Here is a 23,556-nt window from a genome sequence, read left to right as displayed (position 1 = left end):
TAATGACAGCATATACCATCTACCATGACACACTTATGGCATGCTTATAGTTTATATCAATGTTATGTAGCAGAGTTGTGAGTTACCACATTGTGCTCTTCTGCAGTACAATAACATTATAAAATAATGATTTGAAATATTGGTCAGTCTGATTGGTCTATCTAATGCCAATCAATCATTTTAAGCGATGATTCCTATATTATCATACATGATGCAGGGCAGTTTCAGTGGTCAGTGGTAATCCTGAAACTTGCTTTTAGTAGCCAGCAATTAGGCTACACTGTTAAAAATGAAAGTCCACTCAAAATTATAAGGTAACTGATAACACAGCTTTTCTTGACATGAGAATTCTAGAGTTCACCCAAACATTCAAACTTCTTAGTTTAGTCAAAAGTTCTGCTAATTCACACTTTTTAGTTCTGCATCCCAGTTTGGTAAAAATATAGAATGTATCATTTTTACTCAGTTTCCTCACTAGCTTGGCCTTTTCCATCACACAGTCCCATCTGATATTTACGGATAGCATCACTGGGGTTCAAACTCAATACCTCCTGGTGGGGGTGAATGCTTAGACTGTTGTACCACTCACTAATAAGCTCCCGAAATTACTCAAATAATTGTTATTTTAAGTGAAAAGTAATGTAGTAACGTGTGGTGGCTAAATTCAATCCCAACATCAGAAGATTGAGAGTTTGAACCCCAGCTAGTGGGTAAACTGTGTAAAAATATATTATATTATAAATATAACAATATAATCTACATTGTTTACTTAAAACAGCATTATGCGAGAATCGGTATCTTTGCTCTTGGGGTCCCCGTGCGATTGCGGAGTGTAATTCACTTTTACACCACTGTCATAAATACAAATCATGCTTTGAGGACAGCTGTACATGTGCATTTGTTGATGCGTTGACGGATACCGAATCTGACTCCCCTTTGCATGCATGGGCGTCACACAGGCATATGGACTCTACGGATTACACTCGCTATTTTTGTTTTTTTTATTTGTAAATAACCAAAATCAAGAGTGTAATCTGTAGTGTCTATATGCCTGCATGTCATGCGAAGGGGAACTGGATTCTGCCAGGGATTCAGAATTCGGCACAACACTAGCAAAGAACATCAGGGCAGAAAGGTCCATCTTGACTTACAAGGTAAGTAAAATTACAGATCTTATTACAGGAGGTTGCAAACTTTCAAGGCTAATTTGGTGTGAAATTGGCAGACTGACCAAATTGTTTGCTGTGAGATGAATTTATTTCTTTGTATGCCAGCCTGAAACGGACTGAGGTTTAGACTTTTGGCATCTGGAAAAACTACAAAACTCTGTGAGACAGGGATGACACCAATAAGGCCTATAGCAGCATCTTTCGTAAATAACATTGGCAGGGATGAACACTCTGCTGTCGAGTTTTTGTTGTTTTCCCATTAGCCGTGAGACTGTCTTGCATCCTTTTATCTCTTTCAGCTCTCTAAAAGCCAGTCTGAGATTTACTCTTGTCCGGTCTCTTGCTCAGTCTCTCTCTTCTTCTGTTCCTCCCACAACGTCTTCTTTGGCCTTCATGGTCTTCTCTTGGCATTCCCTGCCTTGATGTCCATGCTGGGAATACTGAGCTTCTTCTTAAAACTAGCTGAGGACACAGTTGTTGGTGTGTGAGGTGGTGCCATAAAGCATTACGTAGTTCTCATGAGAGGTTTCGTGCCTGCTCCTCCAAAGTTACATAGCACTATAGCAGGTGTTCTGGGCACAGAGTGGCACTGACACAGACGCCATTCTCCCTATTGTAAGTCAGTGTACCATCAAAATGATTTTGAAGCTTTTATTTTAAGGTAAAATCCTGACATAATGTGAGTGTTATGAGAACTTTTGGCTTAACAAAGAAGATTCAGTTGAATTGGTGAATTGAGTCGACTTAACTCAAGAAAAAATGTGTTATTATTTACCTTAAACTCTTTAGTTGAGCTCACGTCTAATTTTTTACTGTGTTAAGATGTTTGCTTATGGCTGTAAACATTGATTTCATGATGTACAAGTTTACAATGTAGAAAAACGTTGTGTAAGATACCAAAATAGATCAGCCTAGTTAACTAGCTAACCTATTTTCTGACCACAAAGCACTTGAATACTTGAACGCAAACACTGTACAACTACCACTTTTAATTACATGACAGATTCCAGTCTGTTAGATCACCGCTCTGGACGCTGCCCAGTTGTAGGAGGCATTCTGCTGGCGCGTGCCCCTGCCAAGGGTACGGCCCCGAACCTCAAGCACGCACACATGGAACAAAGTGCCACAAAGCCTCCCGTGCTCCATCTGTGGAATCCTCTCCCACTCTGTGTCATTCCACATAATTAAGAGCATCCCCACATGCAAATTAATGGAGCGGCTACAGAGGCAGCAGAAGAGATATGGGAAGTGGAGATTTAATTACATTTTTGTACTGTAACTGCCGTGTCTCAAGGCTGCGCTAACAAATGGCTCTTTAATGAAGCCGCTCCACTACAGAGCCATCCTCCACCGATGAAACAAAAACCAGTAAAAGCTTGACTTAAAAGCCTCTGTGTTTTTTATCTTTGCTTTAGTTGTCTCAGACAATTCCCGAAGCCACTCTAATGTTGTTCTGTTTTGTTTTTTTGTTTTTTTGTGCAGGCTGCTCATCAAGAACGGGAACAACATCGACTCACCCCCCATATACGACTCCTACGAAGTGGAATATCTTCCCAATGAAGGCGTGGTGAGCACAGGCAGGCACTTGTTTGTGGAGTTCACCACCGACGAGACGGGGACCTGCACTGGTGCTGCTATTCGATATGAAGGTACTGAGCTTAGGTTATAAGAACTGGTTTGGACAGGACTTGAGGTGGTCTTGAGTCAAGGCCTACAGCAGCTTTATCTCAGGTCTTATCGCTCTGTCATCCATCAATAAATGCAGCCTGGAGCTTCTTTTATACCGTGATAGGAAACACAGTAGCATACAGAAAGCTCCAGCTCCACATGCTGATCCATTTTACTGTGGCCAATGGGAATAGGCACATGTTGTAACTACACTTTAAATGCATCGCTAGTGAGACGAGGATTAACTGCTCGATTCGAAGTGTTTTTTGGCATATTTTAAGTTTCACGTTTGTGCAGGGATAGTAAATATCTGTATGGAAAAGTCAAGAGTAAATACAGATGTTTCTATATGGAGAAGGTTGGCTGTCCAATCGGACGCTTCAGGAGTACAGAAGAACTTCTCTTGAACAGACAAACAGTGAAGTGAAAGCTGCATATAACAGTTCAGGTCGCTTTTTACACCATGAACACTGTAAAAACTGGTGCTATTCCTCCCTTTAGGTCAAACTCAATCACTTAAAAAGGCCATATTAAAAAAATTAAACAACGGCTGTGCTTTTATTTTATTTTTGCTTATCATTTTGCCATGACCTAAACTGGCCATTGTTTGTTCAAAATATGCCAAAACTACAGCGTCAAAAAAAGGCACTGAATACTTGAACAATTTTATGTAAAACAATAGGCTACATTAGCTGCAAAACCTCTTTAAATGACCCCAGTGTACAGTAGGTTTTAGAAATGGCCCATTCGCTTGATCTAGACACCTGACATCTTTTTTTCGTTTTGGTTTGTTTTTGTGTTGCTGTCCCATAGATCATTGTTGGGGAGGGGGTGGGGGCACACATTACGTTGCAGTGCATGTTGGGAACTGTAGTGGGCTAATATTAATAGAAAATTAAAATACTTTTGTGGGCCAAATAGGATTGTGCCACAGGCCTGACTTGGCCCGCGGGCCTTGTGTTTGACACATGGGCTTTAGGTCTTATATAATATGTATACCAAAACATCCATGCCACCCAGCATCATTACAGACCACCCATTATTTATTTCATTTCCATTTAAATGACTCTTCAAAACAAGTTACTCATTTTTTAGTGTTAGGAATGAAACAGAAAACAGCCTTAACAAATATAATTAATTTTTTTTCAGTATTTAGTTTGTCCACTCTTTACCTTTATTACAGCTTCCATTCTTTTCAGAAGACTCACTTTCAGTTTCTCAAAAGACATTTGCAGGGATATTTTTATGCGCCTTCAAAGTTCAGTCTTAGATATGCTTCTCATGATCCAAGTCGTCCCACACACATTCAGTGATGTTGAGATCTGGACTCTCTGGGGTGGCCAGTCCATTGAATGATTTCGTCATTTTTGTCTATTTATTTTCTCAGTAAGGGCTTTTTGACAGCTTTCAGACTCATAGCGCTGAGTTGTCTTCTCACAGTGGAAGGATGGACAGGAAAACTTTTTGATTCTTTCAGATCTGAAGCAAGAGTGGAGCTCGATCTCTGAAAGACGAAGGCTTCCCAGTCTGCCTGTTCTCATTATGTTTGCATGGCTATGTGTAGGATATGCATCATATATGAAAGTCTCAAATCTGATTTAAAAAGGTCAGATTTTTGTGTTCAAGCATATCAGATTTGTGTCACATTTAGCCAAAAAATATTTGTACCACCATGTAAAGTGGCTGGAGCCCAAGAGTCTTTTCACAAGCCTAGACTAAAATGTTAATGCATAAAATAGAGTATTAACAGAGTTAAGCGCTGTGTAACAAGTATGCTTTGTGGTGTAATGGAATTTGTGGAGAATGCTGATGTTTGGAATTTGAGTTCTTGTTTGTGGTGTATGTTTTCAGCCTTTGCTGAGGGGACGTGCTACAAGCCCTTTGTGAAGTATGGCAACTTCTCCAGCAGTGACCTGTCGTATGGAGTAGGCACAGTGGTGGAGTTCTCCTGTGAGCCGGGATACACTCTGGAGCAGGGATCTGTAACCATAGAGTGTGTGGACCCGGACAACCCTCAGTGGAATGAGACGGAGCCGGCCTGCCGAGGTGAGTGACCACTGCCACAGCCCAGTGAGTGACAAGAGTGTGTGTGAAGTCACATGTCTTGTAGATTTAGATAAAGTCCTCACTATATCTACAAGTTTTTCAGACATTACTGAATAAAACCTTCCATTTGTAAACAAGGCTGTCTTGGCAAGCATCTTACATCTAATCTATTCAAGCCTAATATTACTCATTATGACATTGTTGGTACATTATACGATCATACAAACTAAGTTCTAGACATGTTTACTTGCTTTGATCAAGCTTTGTTATACAGAGCCTTAAGTAGTAGGTATTAACGAGGTAAGTGTGAGGTACCAATTCCAAAGCATTAAGTAATTATTTTTGCATGAATTCCAAAGGAGTCTAACTAAATTGCACTAAAATGGTCAGCACATTCTAAGTATTACCTGAGTAAATGTGTGGTGCAAACTCCACAGTACTGTGCAAGTATTTTGAGTAAAAAGTACTGTGTAGTTTCAGTTATGTGCAAAAGGTTTGGCACCCCGGTCAGCTGATGTTTTATAGATTTTTTCTGACTTTTTATTGATTGAAATGTGAAAATAAGTTAACCGGCAAGGAGAACACACTTCTTCACATTTTAATGCACAAGTACTGTTTATACGCTGAATTATTGGAAATATTGCATATTGATTAAAAATATGTGCACAAGTTACGACCCAATTTATATATTAAGTTTCCTTTTTCCAATATGTTAAACTCAGCAAATAAATAGAAATTGTGCACTAAAGTTTGCAGAAAAGGTCATATTTTAGTGTGTTCCCTGTAGATGATGTGTTAATTTATTTATATATTATGTAACTTTTTTTACATATCATGCACAGTACTTTTTTCCCTGCTTAAACGTGTGAAGTTATATTGAAATTTGATTTGCAATCTACATTATTTACAACCAGCCTTGCTTAAAATGTGAACACATCTTTCCAAACTGTAAATATATCATTTTTATCGTGGTCAGTTCCACCTCTGCAGCCCCCTCTGGTTCAACTCTGCTATAGGCGTGGATGACGTGTCTATGTACTTCGGTACAGTATGCTAATCAGTCAAACAACGTTACCGCCCCCTGATGACGCCCTACTCGTGCCACACTCATAAATTTGAAAACATAGGAGCCTAGAGCGAGGAGATAACCACACTCACGCGCTGAGCCAAATACCCCCAGCACCACCTCAGAACATGCACTTGAAAAAAAGCCTTTTGATTTCATTTTGGTTGCCGAGGTCAATGTTTTAGCTGTTTAACTACAATAACAGATAACTAAAGATGACTCTACAGTAATACAACATGTTTCAAGTGAGTAAAGCCTTCCAGTCACAGACACCTTTAACTAATGCAGTGTGAGTGGATGTACATGTTGATTTCATGTGTGCCGCAGCTGTGTGCAGTGGAGAGATCACAGATTCCGCTGGAGTGGTTCTCTCCCCAAACTGGCCCGAGGCCTACGACAAAGGGCAGGACTGCATCTGGGGCATCCACGTGGAGGAGGACAAGAGGATCATGCTGGACATCCAAGTGTGAGTCCCCACAGGCCCAAAGATTCAGACGAAAGTTCAGGTCAAATTAGCAAGTGAGATTTGTCCATAGAAGTGTCCAGTTTAATAAGTACACCTGCTTTCTGACCATTTTATCAGAAACACCTAGCATACAGGTGCTGACTGTATTGACTGTAGTCCATCTGTTGATGCACAGTTTGTGTTAGCCATCCATTAGCCCACTGGTTCCCTGGCTCCCCTGTCCTAAACGTGTAAGCTATAAAGCAAGAGAAGGAGTATGTTATTGCGAATGATGTCATGGCTGTGATTCGGTCGCCATAGATCATAGCCTTGAAGTTATTCACAATAACACCTGACCTTTTCAGATTCAGGAAATGAACCATATTTCTGCGCTGTATTATCACAAAGACAGAAACATATATAGAAACATTGAATTTGATGCATGGGCAAATTCCTGGACCCCAGAGGGTTAAACAAACTGTATGTGGACAACATCAAGGGATCAGTAAAAACCTGGGGGTTCCCTCTAAGTGTTGGCCCTATCAACACAAGATACGGTTAGTGCTTTCCTCCAAGCACGTTCAGCTGTCCAGTGACATTGCATATGCAGCAGTACAAAACAATGTGGTGGCTTCACAGGTCTCAGAGGAAGCCTGTGCTAGCTTTCACTCTCCTAAAGCTGGTGTTATCTTGTGACTGGGAGAGTCCTAACTAGTGGGTGGTACTGGATAAAACAGTAACACTTTCTATGAATGTCACGTTTGTAAGCATCTATAAACACATTCATAACATGTTATAATGCATTCATAAGGCATCATAAACATGGCTATAAATATTTATAAAATTGCATTGCATGTTATAGCCATGCTTATTATGCATTATGAATTGTTAACATAATGCATTATAAGTACTGTTCATAACAAATTATAAGAGCTCATAAGTTGTATTTGTCCACTCTAAGTAAAGTGAAGCGTACTGTACTAAAGCCTCCTCCAGTGTTAAGAGTGAGGCTTCAAGTTGAAGTATTTACTGAAGGATTTACTGAAACACTAAAACATACACAGTAAAGCACATTACAGGCTTCAAATGTCAGAGTTTAAACTAGAGCTGCCATCAGTGTTTTACCCAATGTGGGAAAGTCAATCTACACCACCGTTAGCTTGGCACCAACTTCACAATGCATATCCAGTAGAATGCTAGCATTACTGTACTGTAGTGTAGTGATGCTACAGAGTGAGGGTTTCTAGCGATTGACATTAAACCAGTGAGGGAACAAATTACAATGACAGGGGTGGGGCTCATGGGTACTTGGTTTGCTGTGATGTAATTTAACATTTAAAGTGAGAGCTGCTGGGTAAGAAAAGCACATAGTAGCAATAATTTTCGGCTGGACAGCCTGTTTGGAGCATCTGAATATTCAGGACTGAAGCCACGAAGATGCAGCCCTAACAGCACCAGCGGTGAGAAATAAAATATTGGAAATCCCAGAACATAAATAAACTTTGTATTTGTCTTTACGCTCTCCAAGGTGGGACTGACTTCTTTGGCACTGACAGTATAACATGTTATTAACACTGCTTATAGTACATTATATTAACAATTCATAATGTGTAATAAACATGGCTATAAAGTGTAATTCAGTGTAATTCATTTTTATAAACATTTATAACCATGTATATAATGCCTTATGAATGCATTATAACATGTTATAAATGTGTTTATAGATGTTTACAAACGTGACATTCATAGAAAGTGTTACCATAGAAACTGACTTGCTGCCGTTACCATTGCTAGCTTTCACACCATTTGATATATAGCTATACAAAAAGGGGGAGACGCATGTGGATTCAGAGCATTAACCTACTCGAGGGATTTCTGCCACATGGTCAGAAAGTTCAAACTAGATTTATTGACTTGTTTATTAGCCTTGATTGTACATTATAGCATGAATACTGCATTTTCTAAGTGTTTCTGCCTAAACACTGCTAGCATGCCACGCGTCAAGAATAGATGCAAAGCGTATTTTTGCGTTTCACAAGCACATTGCCACCAAGGTGACACGTGACATGTACGACCGGTGTGAAAGGCTGCATCGATTAACATAGGAGCATAGTGCTAGCAGAGCACAGCTCATCATACTGCGTATGAAATAGCCTTGATTAGATCATTTTCCATGGGTCGTTACAAAAATGTAATGTTTCCAACCAAAACTCAGCAATGACATAAGAGTTTTACTACAATATGTGTAGAATTGTATGATAATTCTAAGAAGTAAAAAGGAACTAAAATTACACGCGTCTATTTTTATTTCACAGAAATCTTTCTCTGAAGGCTTAGAAGGTTCTGAGGGAACTCCACTGATTAAACAGGGTTCTGTAAAGCTTGTCCAACCTCACAGAGAGTTTGTCTTCATGTGTATGTGTGTTTGAAGAGAATTTACCCTGGCAGTGAGGACGCTGCGTAGACTCTGCCACTTTCAGTCGTGTTAATTCCGCACTAACAAGCTTGATCTCTGTGTCAGGAAGCTTTGTCTAATGCTTGCTAATGAAACTGTATGTGTGTGTGTGTGTGTGTGTGTATGTGTGTGTGTGTGTGTGTGTGTTTATGCTGCTGCATTTACAGTGTCTCACTCTTCCACTGTACACAGCTCTCCAGCACCCTCCTCATTTGTTACACTTATTTTTACCTATTAAGCGCGTTTGGCCCTTCGGTGCAGTTGCTGACCTCACTATTGGCTTTCTCGGCTGCGGATCTGTGTGTGCAGCTGCAGCAGAAGCAATTAGATGATGGAGCGAAAGGCACAGAGCCTTAAGGAACCACCCACACGTATATAGAGCCGCACAGTGGCTGGGATCATTAAAACTGCTGAAATTCGACCAACGTCTGAGCTCCATATTAGAGGCTAACGACCAAGACTGGTCGAGGAAAATCCAAACAACAGAGGATGAAAGATCACTTTATTCATTAACTGCATCACAGCGCGATAGATGGTCAACTCGCGATGAATAAGCTCCAGCAGGCTTTAAAGAAAGAGAGAGGTCTTCTACTGCAGTCTGAAGAACCATCAGTGAAATGTGAGGTTTAGAGGCAGGGGGTCAGACTAAAGCTCTGTTAGATATACTTATAGAAAATCATACTGCAATAGAAATGTTTACCAACAAGATTTAAATCCAGTATAAATCTGCAGTGTGTGTAGATTTTACAGTCTGACAGTAATAATTGTGGAGTGATTTTAATCCAGTATGAATCTGCAGTGTGTGTAGTTTTACAGTGACATCATCCGGAACATAACAGTCAAAGATTATCCCATGAATGTGTCTGGTCAGTTGTTATGTGCAGTCATACAGTTGTGCGCAAAAGTTTAAACACCCCCAGTCAAATTACAAGTTGATTTCCTAAGTGAAAATAATTTAACATCCTCTACAGCAAATAAGCTTAAATTTCACAATTTCTTTTTTATTTGCTGAGTTTAACATTTTGGAAATAAATAAAGCATCAAAGATAAAATTTAATGTTTGCACATTTCCTCGAATATGTTAAATTCAGTAATTAAACAGTAATAATAAAAGTTTGTTCCCAGGGAAGGTTTTAACTTATTTTCACTGAGAAAAAAAAAGGACATTTTGACAAGGGCCGCCAAAACTTTTCATATGACTGTGCATGTGTATTTTACAGTGGCTTTAAATGTGGTGCAGCCAATCGTGTTTTAGAACCAGCTCTTTTTTCATAAAAGCTGTTTTGTCTTAAGAAAACTTTGCTGTTGATTTTTTATTACATCGCCGAAAGGTAGCAGTGAAAATTATTGTTAGGAAGCTTCCAGAAAGACGCAAAACTTTCGACGGAAAGTTTAAATCTGTCTCAGATTACAGAATCATTTGGATCCTCTGATTAAGATTTTTTTTCCATTTGCATTTATTTTCCGCGCTAGTGGCTTCGTCATTATGTCGATACGCGGCACCTCCTGTGTTTTGTGCAGAAAGCTGTCAGAGTTCTGCGGCTTCCATGTGGAAGGGCCACCATGTGAGCAGTAATGACAGCGTTCCGTTCTGGATCTCTGCTCCATGTCACACAGTAACACACACACACACATTCCTCAGTGCTCATCAGCGCCGCTAAAGCAGATTCCCAGAATGCTCAGGGTGAGCAGATCGCTGGAGCAGACGGAGGGGGGTCAGGGTTTTGTTTCTGGGTCACGTTTCCTCAAAAAGCCCCCAATGGGCATCACACCATCCTGATTCAAATGAGCATGTGGCAGACAGCATATGGACAGTGGCTGCAAGACACGCTGAAACAAGAAAAAGCATAAACAGACAAAGAGAAATGTGTGCAACAGGCGTTACTTAGTGGACGAAGCTCGTATGTCTGCTTTTCCTTTTTTTACCAACCTATGTAGAATATTGACTGCAAATGTTTAATCCATTTTGCTGCATAATTATTATGTATGCCAAAGTAAACAATAAATTATTAACAGCACAAATTGTTTTAGCACCATTCGCACATTTTCCTAGTTTGACCCTTAGAATCATCCGTAGTAGTGCAGGCTGAAGCCCAGCTGCAGTGCGCTGTATGTTGCTGTGATAGAATCCGCAGTTATAGCCCTCCCATTCAAATACAGCTTTTAAAGTGAGCACCTTCAGCAGACTAAACTGGACAGTGCTCATGGGAGTATTAGGGATAAATCAATGAGCAGCAAACTAACAAAAGCAACAGCAAAGTGGAGCTCCAGTTCCCCTCGAGAGCCTCTGCTGTAATAAGAATCCATGTGTGAACAAGGGGTGGCGCTACAATCACAGAGGAGTGAACCATTGACTGTATATAAGATATATATGTTCACTCATTGGTTGGAACACCCAGCCACTGTTGCTCTTACTGGATGTCAGTGATGAAAATTGAAATCAGTGTTTCGACTCAGACTCGCACCACAGAGACTAAAGACTCTCAACATTTGACCCCGATTCGCTCCCCAGAGACTCAAGACTCGACTCGGACCCTCACCACAGAGACTGAAGGCTCAAGACTTGCACCCGGAGACTCAAGACTCGACTTGGACTCTCAACACAGAGACTCAAGACTCAACTCACACCCTAAAGATTCAAAACTTGACTCGGACTTTCATGTCAGAGACTCAACTCTGACTCGAAACCTAGGGACTTGAGACATGACATTCGACTCAGACTCGCACAACAGAGACCCAGGATGCAAATCAGACTCAAGTCTTGAGTCTCTGGGATGTGAGTTGAGGCTTGAGTGTCTGAGGTGTGAGTCTGAGTCAAGACTTAACACTAGACCTGGACTCACAACCCAGAGAATCAAGACTCTTCTGATTTGAACTACAGAGATTCGAGGCTCTTCTGATTTGAACTACAGAGACTCGAGGCTCTTCTGATTTAAACTACAGACACTTGAGACTCTTCTGATTTAAACTACAGAGACTCGAGACTCTCCTGATTTGAACTACAGAGACTCGAGATTCTTCTGATTTGAACTACAGAGACTCAAGACTCTTCTGATTTGAACTACTGAGACTCGAGACTCTCCTGATTTAAACTACAGAGACTCGAGACTCTTCTGATTTAAACTACAGAGACTCAAGACTCTTCTGATTTGAACTACAGAGACTCGAGACTCTTCTGATTTGAACTACAGAAACTCGAGACTCTTCTGATTTAAACCACAGAGACTCGAGACTCTTCTGATTTGAACTACAGAGACTCGAGACTCTCCTGATTTACAGATGTTTATCTCACTTTTTATTTTGAGACTCAAGACTCTTCTGATTTGAACTACAGAGACTCGAGACTCTTCTGATTTAAACTACTGAGACTCGAGACTCTTCTGATTTACACGCCAGAGACTCGAGATTTGACTTGGACTCACAGCCCAGAAACTCAAGACATGACTTTGTCTTACAGCTCAGACTCGAGACTCAACTCTGACTCGCACCCCAGAGACTCAAGTCTTCAGCGAATCGGCTTGTGAACGTCTCTTGTAGGTAGATACACAATGAATTACTGTTGCGTTTGATTTACTTTCTTTATTGACAAGTTCAATTTATTGTGTTTCTTTCAGTGTCAAACACTCACAAGAACATGGCTAAAATTTAAAGGAACTTTTTTTTCAGCACAATGAGGCTGCTCAACAACTTTTTAAGTTCACTGCTTTCTTTTTAAATTCAGATCATAACAAAATATATTCTCTCACAAACACAAATAGGGAATCATTATGAAGATTAGAATCCACTTTTTTTGTTTCCTGTTCACTTGTTTCAGCTTTGACAAAGTAATAGCTAACAAAATATGAGACATTTGAAGTCATATATGCCATGGAGACCTAGAAACATCAACATGTGTTGCATATTTCGAGTATAATGTCCTTTTTTAAGCCCCAACCTGTTCCATTTTTGTCAAACTCCTGTGCTTGCTGTGGAAGCAGCCCACTCGAGCATTCTTTTCCCCACTGAACGGGAACTGTGAGAGGAGACACAGCTGGAGGAGGGGGGCTCCGTGTGCTGGTGGGCTCATTACAGGGGTGGTCGCCCACTTCTCCCCACTAATGAGAATGCTTTCGCTCTCCCATTATCATTATGCAGCGCTCGCCAGCCTGCAATTACTCAGGACCAGTGTGCATAATGACGGCTGATTAATTGATTTAACATAAACAGGAGGGGCCGGCCCTGTGCTCATTAAGACGCAGCTCCGCCGGCCAAGCATGCAGGTGCCCAGCTCAACACCTGGGCGGCTGGGGGGTTAATTTGAAGTGGTAATTTGGTGATGGATGAGGTTGAATGAACATGGGCCAGGCCAGATTGAGAGTAGCCCAGCTCTTCGTGACAGTTTTGTTTTAACTGGTCAGCTTGTTGTTAGGGTGAGCAGATGTCCCAAATCTTGGAACTGTCTTGACTTTTTCTCAATAATTGTTTACCCGCCCCCTATTTCAGATGAGGATCCTTTTTAGTTGCAGTAATGGGGGTTATTGGCTAGATAGTCTAGCCAATCAAACAATGCTCTGAAAATGTCTCAGGCCACCTAAGAAAATCAAAGTTAATGCTATTTATCTGGGAAGTAAGGATGTACAGTACTATGAAAAACTGAAGGCCAACATTCATTTGATGTCCAGCACTAATAAGTATAAGTTACTCATTTTTTCAGGAGATATTTCAGAGTACATTAGATGGGACTCCTAACAACCACCTGCTGGTAGACCACCAAAACACTGTCCCCATCAGATAAACAGCACTTAAAGCTTTCATCTTTGAGAGAGAGGAGAAAATCAAGCTCCACTCTTGATTCAGATCTGAAAACATCCACAGTCCATCCTTCCACTGTGAGAAGACAGCTCAGCACTATGGGTCTGAAAGGATGTGTAGCTGTCAAGAAGCTCTTACTGAGAAAAGGAGATAGAGACATCAAACAAAGAAGCTGCTGGTGTTCTCAGAACAATGGACTGACCACTCCAGAGTCCAGACCTCAACATCACTGAATGTGTTTGAGTTACTTGGATTTTGAGAAACAGAAAATGCGACCAACTTCTAAGACTGAACTTTGAAAGAGTGTAAAAACATCCCTGCAGATTTTCTGTTGCAGGACGTCTCCTGAAAAGAGTGGAAGTTGTAATAAAGGAACACTAAATACTGAAAGAATGATATGCATAATTTTCTATAAAATAAATGTTTCCTGCTTTTTTCCTGATGCTGAAAATAAATAACTAGTTCTTAATGGCCAACCTGACTGGAAATGGAATAAATGAAGGGTGATCTCAATAACAATAACAATGTAATAACAATAATAATACATTGTGGTTTTATGTCAGTGTGTTAGACTAAACAAAGACCTCCTGGAGGAAGTCCAGCATTTACAGTTGCCATCCAGTACATAGTTTATCTGATCAATCTTTTATCAAATTAAACCAGGAGCTGCTGATGAAATTTAACAAATCCACGAAAAGTCAGGAACCAAACTTCTTCTAACTGTGTTCTTCTAACCAACATATCAATGATTATTTTAATGTCAGGTTTATTTGAATAGCCTCCTGTAGATGTTTTGTGGATGTTTTTATTGCTTTTAATTTGCATTTAAACAAACCTACCTAACCTTGCTGCTAATCCTAATCCTGACCCCCTTTACCAGATGGTTTGTTTATAATTTGAACTTCTGTGAAAAATCTGTAAGGGGCTGTCCAAACAAACAATGTAAACAGGGTTTACATTTTTTGAGAAGACTTTCAAAATGGCTGTGTCAACAGAAAAGAGCTATGTAGGGTGCATTGGAGAGGGAGCCCCCTTGTGGAGCCCTGAGAAATAACAGCTGGCAGTGCAGGTTTAGCCAAAATATGCTGCTTCACTGGCAAACTGAAATGTTACGTGGACAAAGTGAACATTCCTGAGCTTACTTTGCATTCAGTGAAGCAGCGCTACACGGCTCATGGGCCCAACAGTGCAAGAGCTTGGTGCTTGTTCTACAGCCAAGTACTGGTGCTCTGAAAAGCCTTTATAAAAACCCACACGATGAAAGTGACTGTCCCAACCGACATGTACTTTTGTTCAGCTGAAGCTGGCAAAAGCATGTAATGTGAATACTGACAAGAGAGAGATTGTTCTAGCTGTACTACCTACGCTAAGAATGTAAACCTCCTCCTCCGCTGCCATCTGTCATCTTTGGCTATGTCCTGGACTGGCAGTAAGCCCGTGGCCGGGCTGGGTGGGTGTGAGCTATGCCCCTGAGGGCAACAGATTTTTGTCGGCCTGGTGATTAATAAGCCCTTCTTTAAGGCCCTCCTCAGACTGGGAGACAGGCCAACCCTTTGGCATTTCAAAAACCAATACTTAACTTTTCTAATTAAAAAGCAAGAGAGTTAAATCAGCAGAAAACCCTTTTTTTTGTTCGAGACCTCATTCAATCTCTTTAAAAGCCTGTTCCAGCAAGGCCGAGCCTGGTACTAGAGTCCTTTAGGGACATCTGGATGGCCATCATACAGAGCCAAGTGCTCTTTTCAGCTCTACAGTGTTTCACAAAGTCTTAAGGGAAACATTTGAGCAGTGCTGAGAGAGATGCTGTCTAGCAGGCCATGATCAGTGGACACTGTCGCTTTTGTGGTAATGCACTATGCACATCGGCCATTAAGTACAATGTATTCATTTTTCAGGAGATATTTCTGGGGAGGACAAGAGTTTCCGAAACTGGAGCTCAAAAACCGATTAGAAGATACAGAGAAAATGGAACTCCTAACAACCACCAGCAAGATCTGGTAAACCACCAAAACTGGCCTCATCAGATAAACAGCACTTAAAGCTTTCATCTTTGAGAGAGAGGAGAAAATCAAGCTCCACTCTTGATTCAGATCTGAAAACATGCACAGCCGTCCTTCCACTGTGAGAAGAGAACTCAGCGCTATGGGTCTGAAAGCTGCCAGGAAGCTCTTACAGAAAAAAGGATTCAAATTAAAGAAGCTGCTGGTTGAATGTGTTTAGGATTATTTGGGTTGTGTGAAGCGGAAAATGCAACCAACTTCTAAGACTGAACTTTGGAGGTGGGAAAACATCCCTGCAAGTCTCCTGAAAAGACTGAAAGCTGTACTAAACAACAGCATTAACCATTAACTTTAATTATTTAATTATTGCTTCTAAGGTTCTGAAGGTTGATTTGTCTGTAGCCAGTGCTTTATTTTGGACAGCTTTGATGAGTTATTTATTATCGAAACACAAGCTGTTGCGGAGTGAAGGTGGAAACAGCATTGTTTAATAGGTAACACAATGTTTTAGTGTTTTTGTTTACTGTGTTTTATTTGTGTATCTATGCCACTATGTTACCTGAACTGCTGCTTAACTGATGGTAATTCATCATACGCTTTACTTTGCTGGTCAGTTATTGCCCACACAACTCTGTTTTCCAGATATTATTTGGGTGGTTAGTGTTCAGAGTGGCCCACCATCCAAAAATATCCAGTCAAGAATGGCTCTGTGGTCAGAAACTGATCATCCATAAAAGGCTAGAGCAAAGGTTCTCAATCCCGGTCCTAGAGATCTACCACCCCGCAGAGTTTAGCTCCGAACCTAATCTAAGTCTATGTTCACACAGCAGGTAAAAGTGGCCCAAATCTGAGTATTTTGTTAGGCTGTTCCCAATATCTTTTAATGTGACCTACTGCATATCCGACATTAGTCTGGACAGATCTCGCTCCTAAACTGACCCACCTGCGCAAAAGAACAATGCCTCACGTGGCACACATCCAGAAGAAAATAATCAAAATGAAGTCAACGATAACAGCCGCTATCCTAAAGTTAATGCTAACGTGCCGTCAAGGTTTCAGTTTCATCACAGGAGCTCTCAAGAGGTTCCAATGCCTACAGTTGGGCTTATCACCCAGAATGCGTTCAGACTCTCCGTACAAAGGGCACATTATTCAGCCACGTCCACTTCTTTGGTTTGTGTCCTTGGTTTCTCTAGGGTGCTTTCACACCTACCTTGTTTGGTCCAGACTTTTGGACTTTTCAGTTTGGTCCGAACCAAAACAGCAGGTGTAAAAGAGGCCTCAGACCACTTTCTGGACCAAAGGACAGCCAAATAAGGTAGTCTCAGTCTGGATCAAACTGAACCATGGTTTGGTTCGTTTGCGGTGTGAAAACACTTTTTTGGATGGTTCAGACTTTCGGACCAATTACAGGAAGTTGAGACAGGCCATCGTCACTCATCAAACAATAGAAGAAGAAAAAGAACCAGGACAGAAGTAAAATGAGCTGCTGTAGCACACGCAGAGAGGAGGAGACGAAATATTAAACTGTAATTTGTTCCAATGAAAAAGTCAACTTCTACTTCATTTTCTGAGAGGATGAGAGAGAGGATGTTAATTATTCTCCATTCAAATGGAAACGGCTACCCACTGGATTGACAACACGCCATCATCAGAGGGAGGTGATGACAACAGAACATACGTGTGTCATGCAAAGTTCTTTGGTGCGCTCGCTAAGTTGCAGTGTGAAACCAAAACCAGATCAAATGTATACAATGTAACAAAAGCATGAACCTTGGTTTGGATCTTGCCCCGACTTTCAGGTACGGAAAAAACCCTTCAACTTTGCTTTCAGACTTTTTTTCAGACTTTTCTCTGACACTGCAGCCACGTTCTCCCGTCGGCTCCTGCTCGGCCTTTTTCTTTCGAAATCTCTTCAAACACAGAGCGGTTGTGATAAGTGTTTCTGATTGCAGTAATACATCCGGCAGCGACTTTGTTTATTTCCCACTAAGCACTGCCACTCTGTTCTTCTGCCTGGAAAAGTTTGTTGATATCTTTGGGCCCTCCAGGCAGGGATCTTTTACTTTTATTGTCAACAAAAAAGGCCTAGGTGCTGAGTGCTGGAGGACAGGGATAGATTTGTTTTCTGCTCTCTTCACCGCAGGGAACGCTGGCTCATTCTCTCCATTTTCTCCGTTCCATCTTCTCTCTGGCTCCTTCCGCATGTCATTTGTATTCCGGAGGGAGCTCGGAGAGTTAGTTAAGCCCAAATGTGTCCACTGACGTGTAGGCGGCAGACCAAGACACGCAGATCCACTCCAGCGCTGTCGTCCTGAGGGCAGCGTCCCGTTTAATTAGACCTGCTTAAGCCCCGCGATCCAAATGATTAGAAACAATAATCACGTACATGCATAGTTAAGCACACACATGCGTAGCCTGACATAGTGCACAAAGACAGGCACCTTCCACAAGTGTAGCACATGTGAAGATGAAGGCTGGATGATTTGCCATTGAAGACCCTTTTTAGTTCAGGCTTAATCTGGCTCTTGGCATTCAATCAGTTTGGACACACCTGATTGAATTATGTTTTTATGATCTTAAATTAGTCTAAAATCTAAAAGGCGTTTACTTAAATCCTTGAGGCCAAAATAATAAAGTAATACAAAGTTACATTTGTTAAGCTTCTGCTTTGTGTTTGCCTAAAGTAACCTAATACAACCAAATAAATAATCAAATATATACGTACAATATGGTGGAAAAGTTAGAGACCACCCTTCATTTCTTTAATTTACTGTCAAAACAGCCATTAAGTAAAATAGCCATTCATTTTTTAGCGTCAGGGAAAAAAGCAGAAAATGTTTATATATTCAACAGAAAATAACACAACCTCAGTAACCAAACACAATAAACTGTCTCCAGTATTTAGTGTGTCCACACTTTGCTTCCTTTCCTTTAAAAGAAGATTTCAGGAGACTTGCTTACAGCTTTTCAGAGAAATCTGCAGGGATATTTTTCACACCTCCAAAGTTCAGTCTTAGAAGTTGGTTGCATTTTCTGCTTCTCACAATCCAAGTAATCCTGAACACATTCAGTGATGTTGAGTTGTCTTCTAACAGGGGAAGGGTGGATCTGGAATCTGAAGCGAGAGTGCAGCTTGGTTTTCTCAAAGGAGAAAGGTTTAAGTTCTGTTTGTGAGTTCAGACTATGCGGTCAACATGGTGGTGGTAATAGGAGGGAAGACTGATTTAGGGAGGGGGGAGAACTCTGAGAACTTGGGCTGGAGTTCTGGGCGGCTTCTGCCTGTAGCTAGAAAGCCAGACCCCCCTCACAGCTGTAGTAGGACTGATATAGGACGGAGGAACACGGGAGGAGATGGGGAGGGTGGGGATTGCAAACACTTCATCACAGGAACGGAAGGTGAGGATGTGAATTTATAGGGTGTTAAATTGGAGGAAGGAGGGGGTTCAGCCATGTTCCTCCCCCTGAACTTTAGTTATAACATAATTACATTTTATCTGATGGTGATATTTTTAGTGCTCGTCTAAGTCTTGCAGGTGGTTGTTAGGTGACCCATTTTCTTTGTTTCTTAATTTCTTTTGACTTTCCTCTTTTAAGAGGATTTTAAGAGGATTGTGTCTAATCTCCTCAGAAACATCTCCTGAAAAATGAATGACTTGTACTTAATGACCGTTCTTATAGGAAATTAAATAAATGAAGAGCAATCTCTGAGTTTTGCACAGAACTGTGTTTATGTGCAATTTGTACATTTATATAAGACAGTTCTGCTGTCGCCAGTTCTGGGGTCCTCGGGGTACAGATTCCTTGAATACTCCAACACCCTCGCTCATGTAAATGCAGTTGGGGTGCTGCATGAACGGTGGCAGATTTGAGAGACGGGTGATTGATAGGTACAAGAGGATTGCGCCTTTCTGTTGCTATCGTGTCTCTCCGAAGTGCTCTTCTGGTTTGCTGGGGCTGAATATTAACACGGGCCATCCTCGGACTCTCCTGACGCCTGTCATGAGGTACCTGGCAAACAGCCAGGCTCATGGCCTGCGCTAGCGCGCCGGCTGAGTGCTTTTCCCCTGCTTATCTTGCCATTTGGCTTAGGGTTTTTTCAGCCTTCCCCTCTGCTTATATAAATGTCACTTTTGTGCGGATGGTCAGTGTGTCCCAGGCTGGGTCTCGCTGACCTCACCCTCCTGTAAAGGTTAATGCACCCCAGAGTTAGGCCATGCCCCATGTTTTCATTTTACAAAGAAACAAAACTGACCTATCCATGCTTTGTCCACAAATACATTCTTCCTTAACTGGTGTCGCTAGGTTGGACAAACTTTACAGATGGCAAAAATCCACTTCACTTTAAAGTCCCCTATAGGGGCCAACACTTTCCTAGTTTCTCACTTTCATACCTAAATAACTACATGTTTTTAGTAGTTACTGAAAAATGTACTGGCTAATAAGTCTTTATCACTTCCTTTTCTGTCCTATTTAATCTTTTTTATCATATTTTAAGATTTAAAAAAATGGGAAACTCAAATAGTTCAAGGCGTTGAAACGGCTGGACTATGTTGTTGCAGCTGTTTGAAACTAGCCTGATTGCAAACAACAACAAATTTGCCACCATGCTAATTTTAAATTGATTATGCTGCAAAAAACAACTCAGATTCAGTCTTAACAGTGTGAACCTTCACACGCATAGAAAGCAACTAAGAATTCGTGGCCAGTATTCAAATGTTTTATTATATATATTGTACATTTAGGTGTAGCCTTTTGCTATGAGTGCCCCACATCCATTCTATTTTGTCATTATACCAGTCAAACCAGGGAAGTAAATGAAGGGTTCCCCAGTTTTCATAAGAAAGTCAGCCGAACTGAAGATTTTTGACCGCTTGAAAGAAGTGGTCATGTCACTCTATGCTTTTGTTTGGATCACTGAATATCACTACTCTGTAGCAGCGCTCATGTTGCAGGCTTTAGCAGTGCTTTTGAGTTTCCTGTCATGGAAACTGACTTGGCAAAACATCACATTTTTCTCAAAATCATACACAAAAATGACTCTAAACATTTTCATTTTTTTCTTTGAAGAAATGCTCTTTTCTAAACTTGATGTCATAATAAGTTTATTTTCAGGGCCCCGTCTGAATTTTGATTTTGAGACATTTAGAGGGTCCAAGAGGTTAATAAGTGGGTCCCCCTGTATTTTGTACCTTGGCTACAACAACGAAGTCCCACTATGTAGCGTTGCATTTTAAGCTGTAAACATTATTCTGAATGCATTGAACTTTCTATAATGCTTGTCCAAAATCGCTACATTTGTTACAAAAGAATCCAGTGGTCGGAGCATTGATACGTCAATTACCACCACTACATCTGGTCCCTCGGTCCGTGAGCTTTCTATTTTTGTCTCCGCTCATTATCATTCAGTGTTTAGGTTCAAATAAACCCAGTGTTCATTTGTCACTGAGGGGAAAACAGTGAATGGAAATTATTCCAAAGTGGCATTCAGAGGCACCAAACGCAGGCTAACGCCCTTTCTTTGCATTATTAGATTGTGGGGTCTGTTTATCACAGTAAATGTGTCCCACCCTTAAAAGTAAATAGTTCAAATAGCCTCAACTTTTGAAGCAGTTCATCAAAATGTAAATGGCTTTGAACTGGAGTGGTGTGGATGTATGGGCTCGGCTCACGCTCGCCCCAGAGACTCAGCAATCCATGCCAAATAGAGTTGATTCTACGCTGGCCGGTTAATGACAGAGGAGCTTGCTTGAAGCTATTGCTGTTCTCTTGGTGGGAGTAAGCTAGTCAAATGGGGGCTAAAATGGAGCATTATCATAAATGGATCATTTTATTCCCATTACGCAAATACATGCGTGGAACTCTACATATTCATTAGCCAGGAAATCTTTGAATTATTCAGTGTTTATTTCAAGTTGGCGCCCTTCGATATGGCTCTGGATTTAGATCCAGCACAAAGCATCCCTTCTCAGTGCTCTCACAGATCTCGCTGGGACAGGTAGCGGCATATTTTACATCAAAGCAGAAACGCAAAGCAGCCACAAATGTGAACTTTATCACCTATTTTAATATCTTTTTTCATGTTGTCTGACCTGCACTGTCAGAACATTATTGTATATGTAGCACATTGTTTTTTTTAATGGCTATATCATGTCCAGCATGGGTATATGATATTATATACATCAGTTCATTCTGACAACACAGTCTGATTGGTTGATTAGTGTTCTGCTCGTGCTATTTGGGAATTTTCACGAGAACTTTAGCTATGTCACCACATTTTGGGGAGTTATTTGTTTTTGTAAATTGTCATTTTTAATGTGGGACCACAGTTTGAACTAATTTGGTAGAATAGGGTTCGGGTTAGAATAATATGTGGTCAGCAGGCACCCTGTGGGCAGAACCTGGGTCAGAGGGGGCAGATAAATTGTGCAGCAACAGATGGGCTATAATCTATGACTGTACACCTAGATAGTGGACCTTTAAGTGGCCAGTAAGTGAAGGTATAAAGTAAGGGTTTCCAATAAAGTGGACATCAGATGTACGGGCCTTATATAACTATATAACTATAACTATAAATGGTTTTATGTCTCCTTTTGCAGCCTTCATCTTGGTAAGAATGACATATTGACGTTTTACGATGGCGATGACCTCACAGCCAACATCCTGGGCCAGTACAGTGGCACTCTCCCCAAATTCAAACTCTACACCTCCATGGCTGATGTGACCATCCAGTTCCAGTCGGATCCAGCCACCAACATCTATGGCTACAACAACGGCTTTGTGGTGCATTTCTTCGGTGGGTAGCTGTGGCTGATGACAGTTAGATTTATGACACTTTTAGTCAAAAGCTGTGTTCTACAAAAGGGCAGAACAGGGCGCTGATTCATTTTTTAACATGTGACAGCACTCCAAGGTCAGGGAATAGAAATGGTGGATGTACAATCTTCGTTTTTTTTGTGAAAAAACAGAAAGACCGATGATCGTTATGACGGACTGTTCCATCTTTGCTTGTTTTTCCCAAATGAGTCACGTTGGCAGGGCGGCAGCCCCCTCGGCCACCGGTGTCACAGCGAGCGCTGGTCCTGCCAGCCTGCTTGGCAGTGCCTTACCTTGGCACATAGCACTGTGAACAATCACTGTGAATAGATGGCATAGTGCTCTCTGGCTGTGGACTCATTTACATGCAAAATGGTGCACGCTGTGTCACCTCAACACCATGCCCCCTTTCCATCCCTGTCCACTTGGCTGCACCGAGCTTTTGGCGCTCAGCACGGGTCCAGCACGGTCAATGGCCAACTGCGAAATTGCTAGCACAAATCAGCCCTATTCTAACGATCCGGCTAAAATTGACCAGACACTCGATCAATTCAAAATGGCCTGATTAGCATAATGCTAACCCTCACCTCTTCTCTCATCCCCCATTGTGCTGCAGAGGTGGCCCGGAACGACACATGCTCAGAGCTACCGGAGATTCCTAACGGTTGGAAGAGCACATCCCATCCTGATTTAATCCATGGGACAGTGGTGACTTACCAGTGCTACCCGGGCTACCAGGTGGTGGGCTCTGAGATCCTCATGTGCCAGTGGGATCTTACGTGGAGCGGAGACGTGCCCAGTTGTGAGAAAGGTCAGTACCTGGTTAGCACGAGCAGCACTCTGGTTCTCAATACACTGAGAACCCCTCCTTTGTAGCTCCATCCTCCTGGTGTAAAGTTACACACTGTAGCCCATCTAAAGTGCATGGTTTTAGTCATCCTCTGGTGCTTTTATAAATCGTCAGTTTCTTTTCTGACAAATTGTGCAACAATACATGGGCTTTGATCTATATTTGTACACTACATATACCTGTATACCTATAAGGCAGATGCAGCTTATAAAGTGGCCAGTAAGTGGAACTATATGGTAAGTGTACAGAT

At 41.3% G+C, this 23,556-nt stretch overlaps 1 protein-coding gene across 1 annotated transcript in view; it reads left to right on the top strand.

The window, feature by feature from the left end:
• sez6a (seizure related 6 homolog a) overlaps window positions 1–23,556 on the top strand; it is a 240,819-nt gene that overhangs the window by 198,691 nt on the left and 18,572 nt on the right. Inside the window, 5 exon segments of the mRNA XM_036595719.1 lie at window positions 2,652–2,818; window positions 4,689–4,883; window positions 6,277–6,415; window positions 22,240–22,436; window positions 23,073–23,267. Of these exon segments, the coding sequence (XP_036451612.1) occupies window positions 2,652–2,818; window positions 4,689–4,883; window positions 6,277–6,415; window positions 22,240–22,436; window positions 23,073–23,267 (893 nt within the window).

This window comes from Colossoma macropomum, unplaced genomic scaffold, assembly GCF_904425465.1.
Source record: "Colossoma macropomum unplaced genomic scaffold, Colossoma_macropomum, whole genome shotgun sequence".
Classification (NCBI taxonomy): Eukaryota; Metazoa; Chordata; class Actinopteri; order Characiformes; family Serrasalmidae; genus Colossoma; species Colossoma macropomum.
This window is presented reverse-complemented; position numbering and strand designations above follow the sequence as displayed.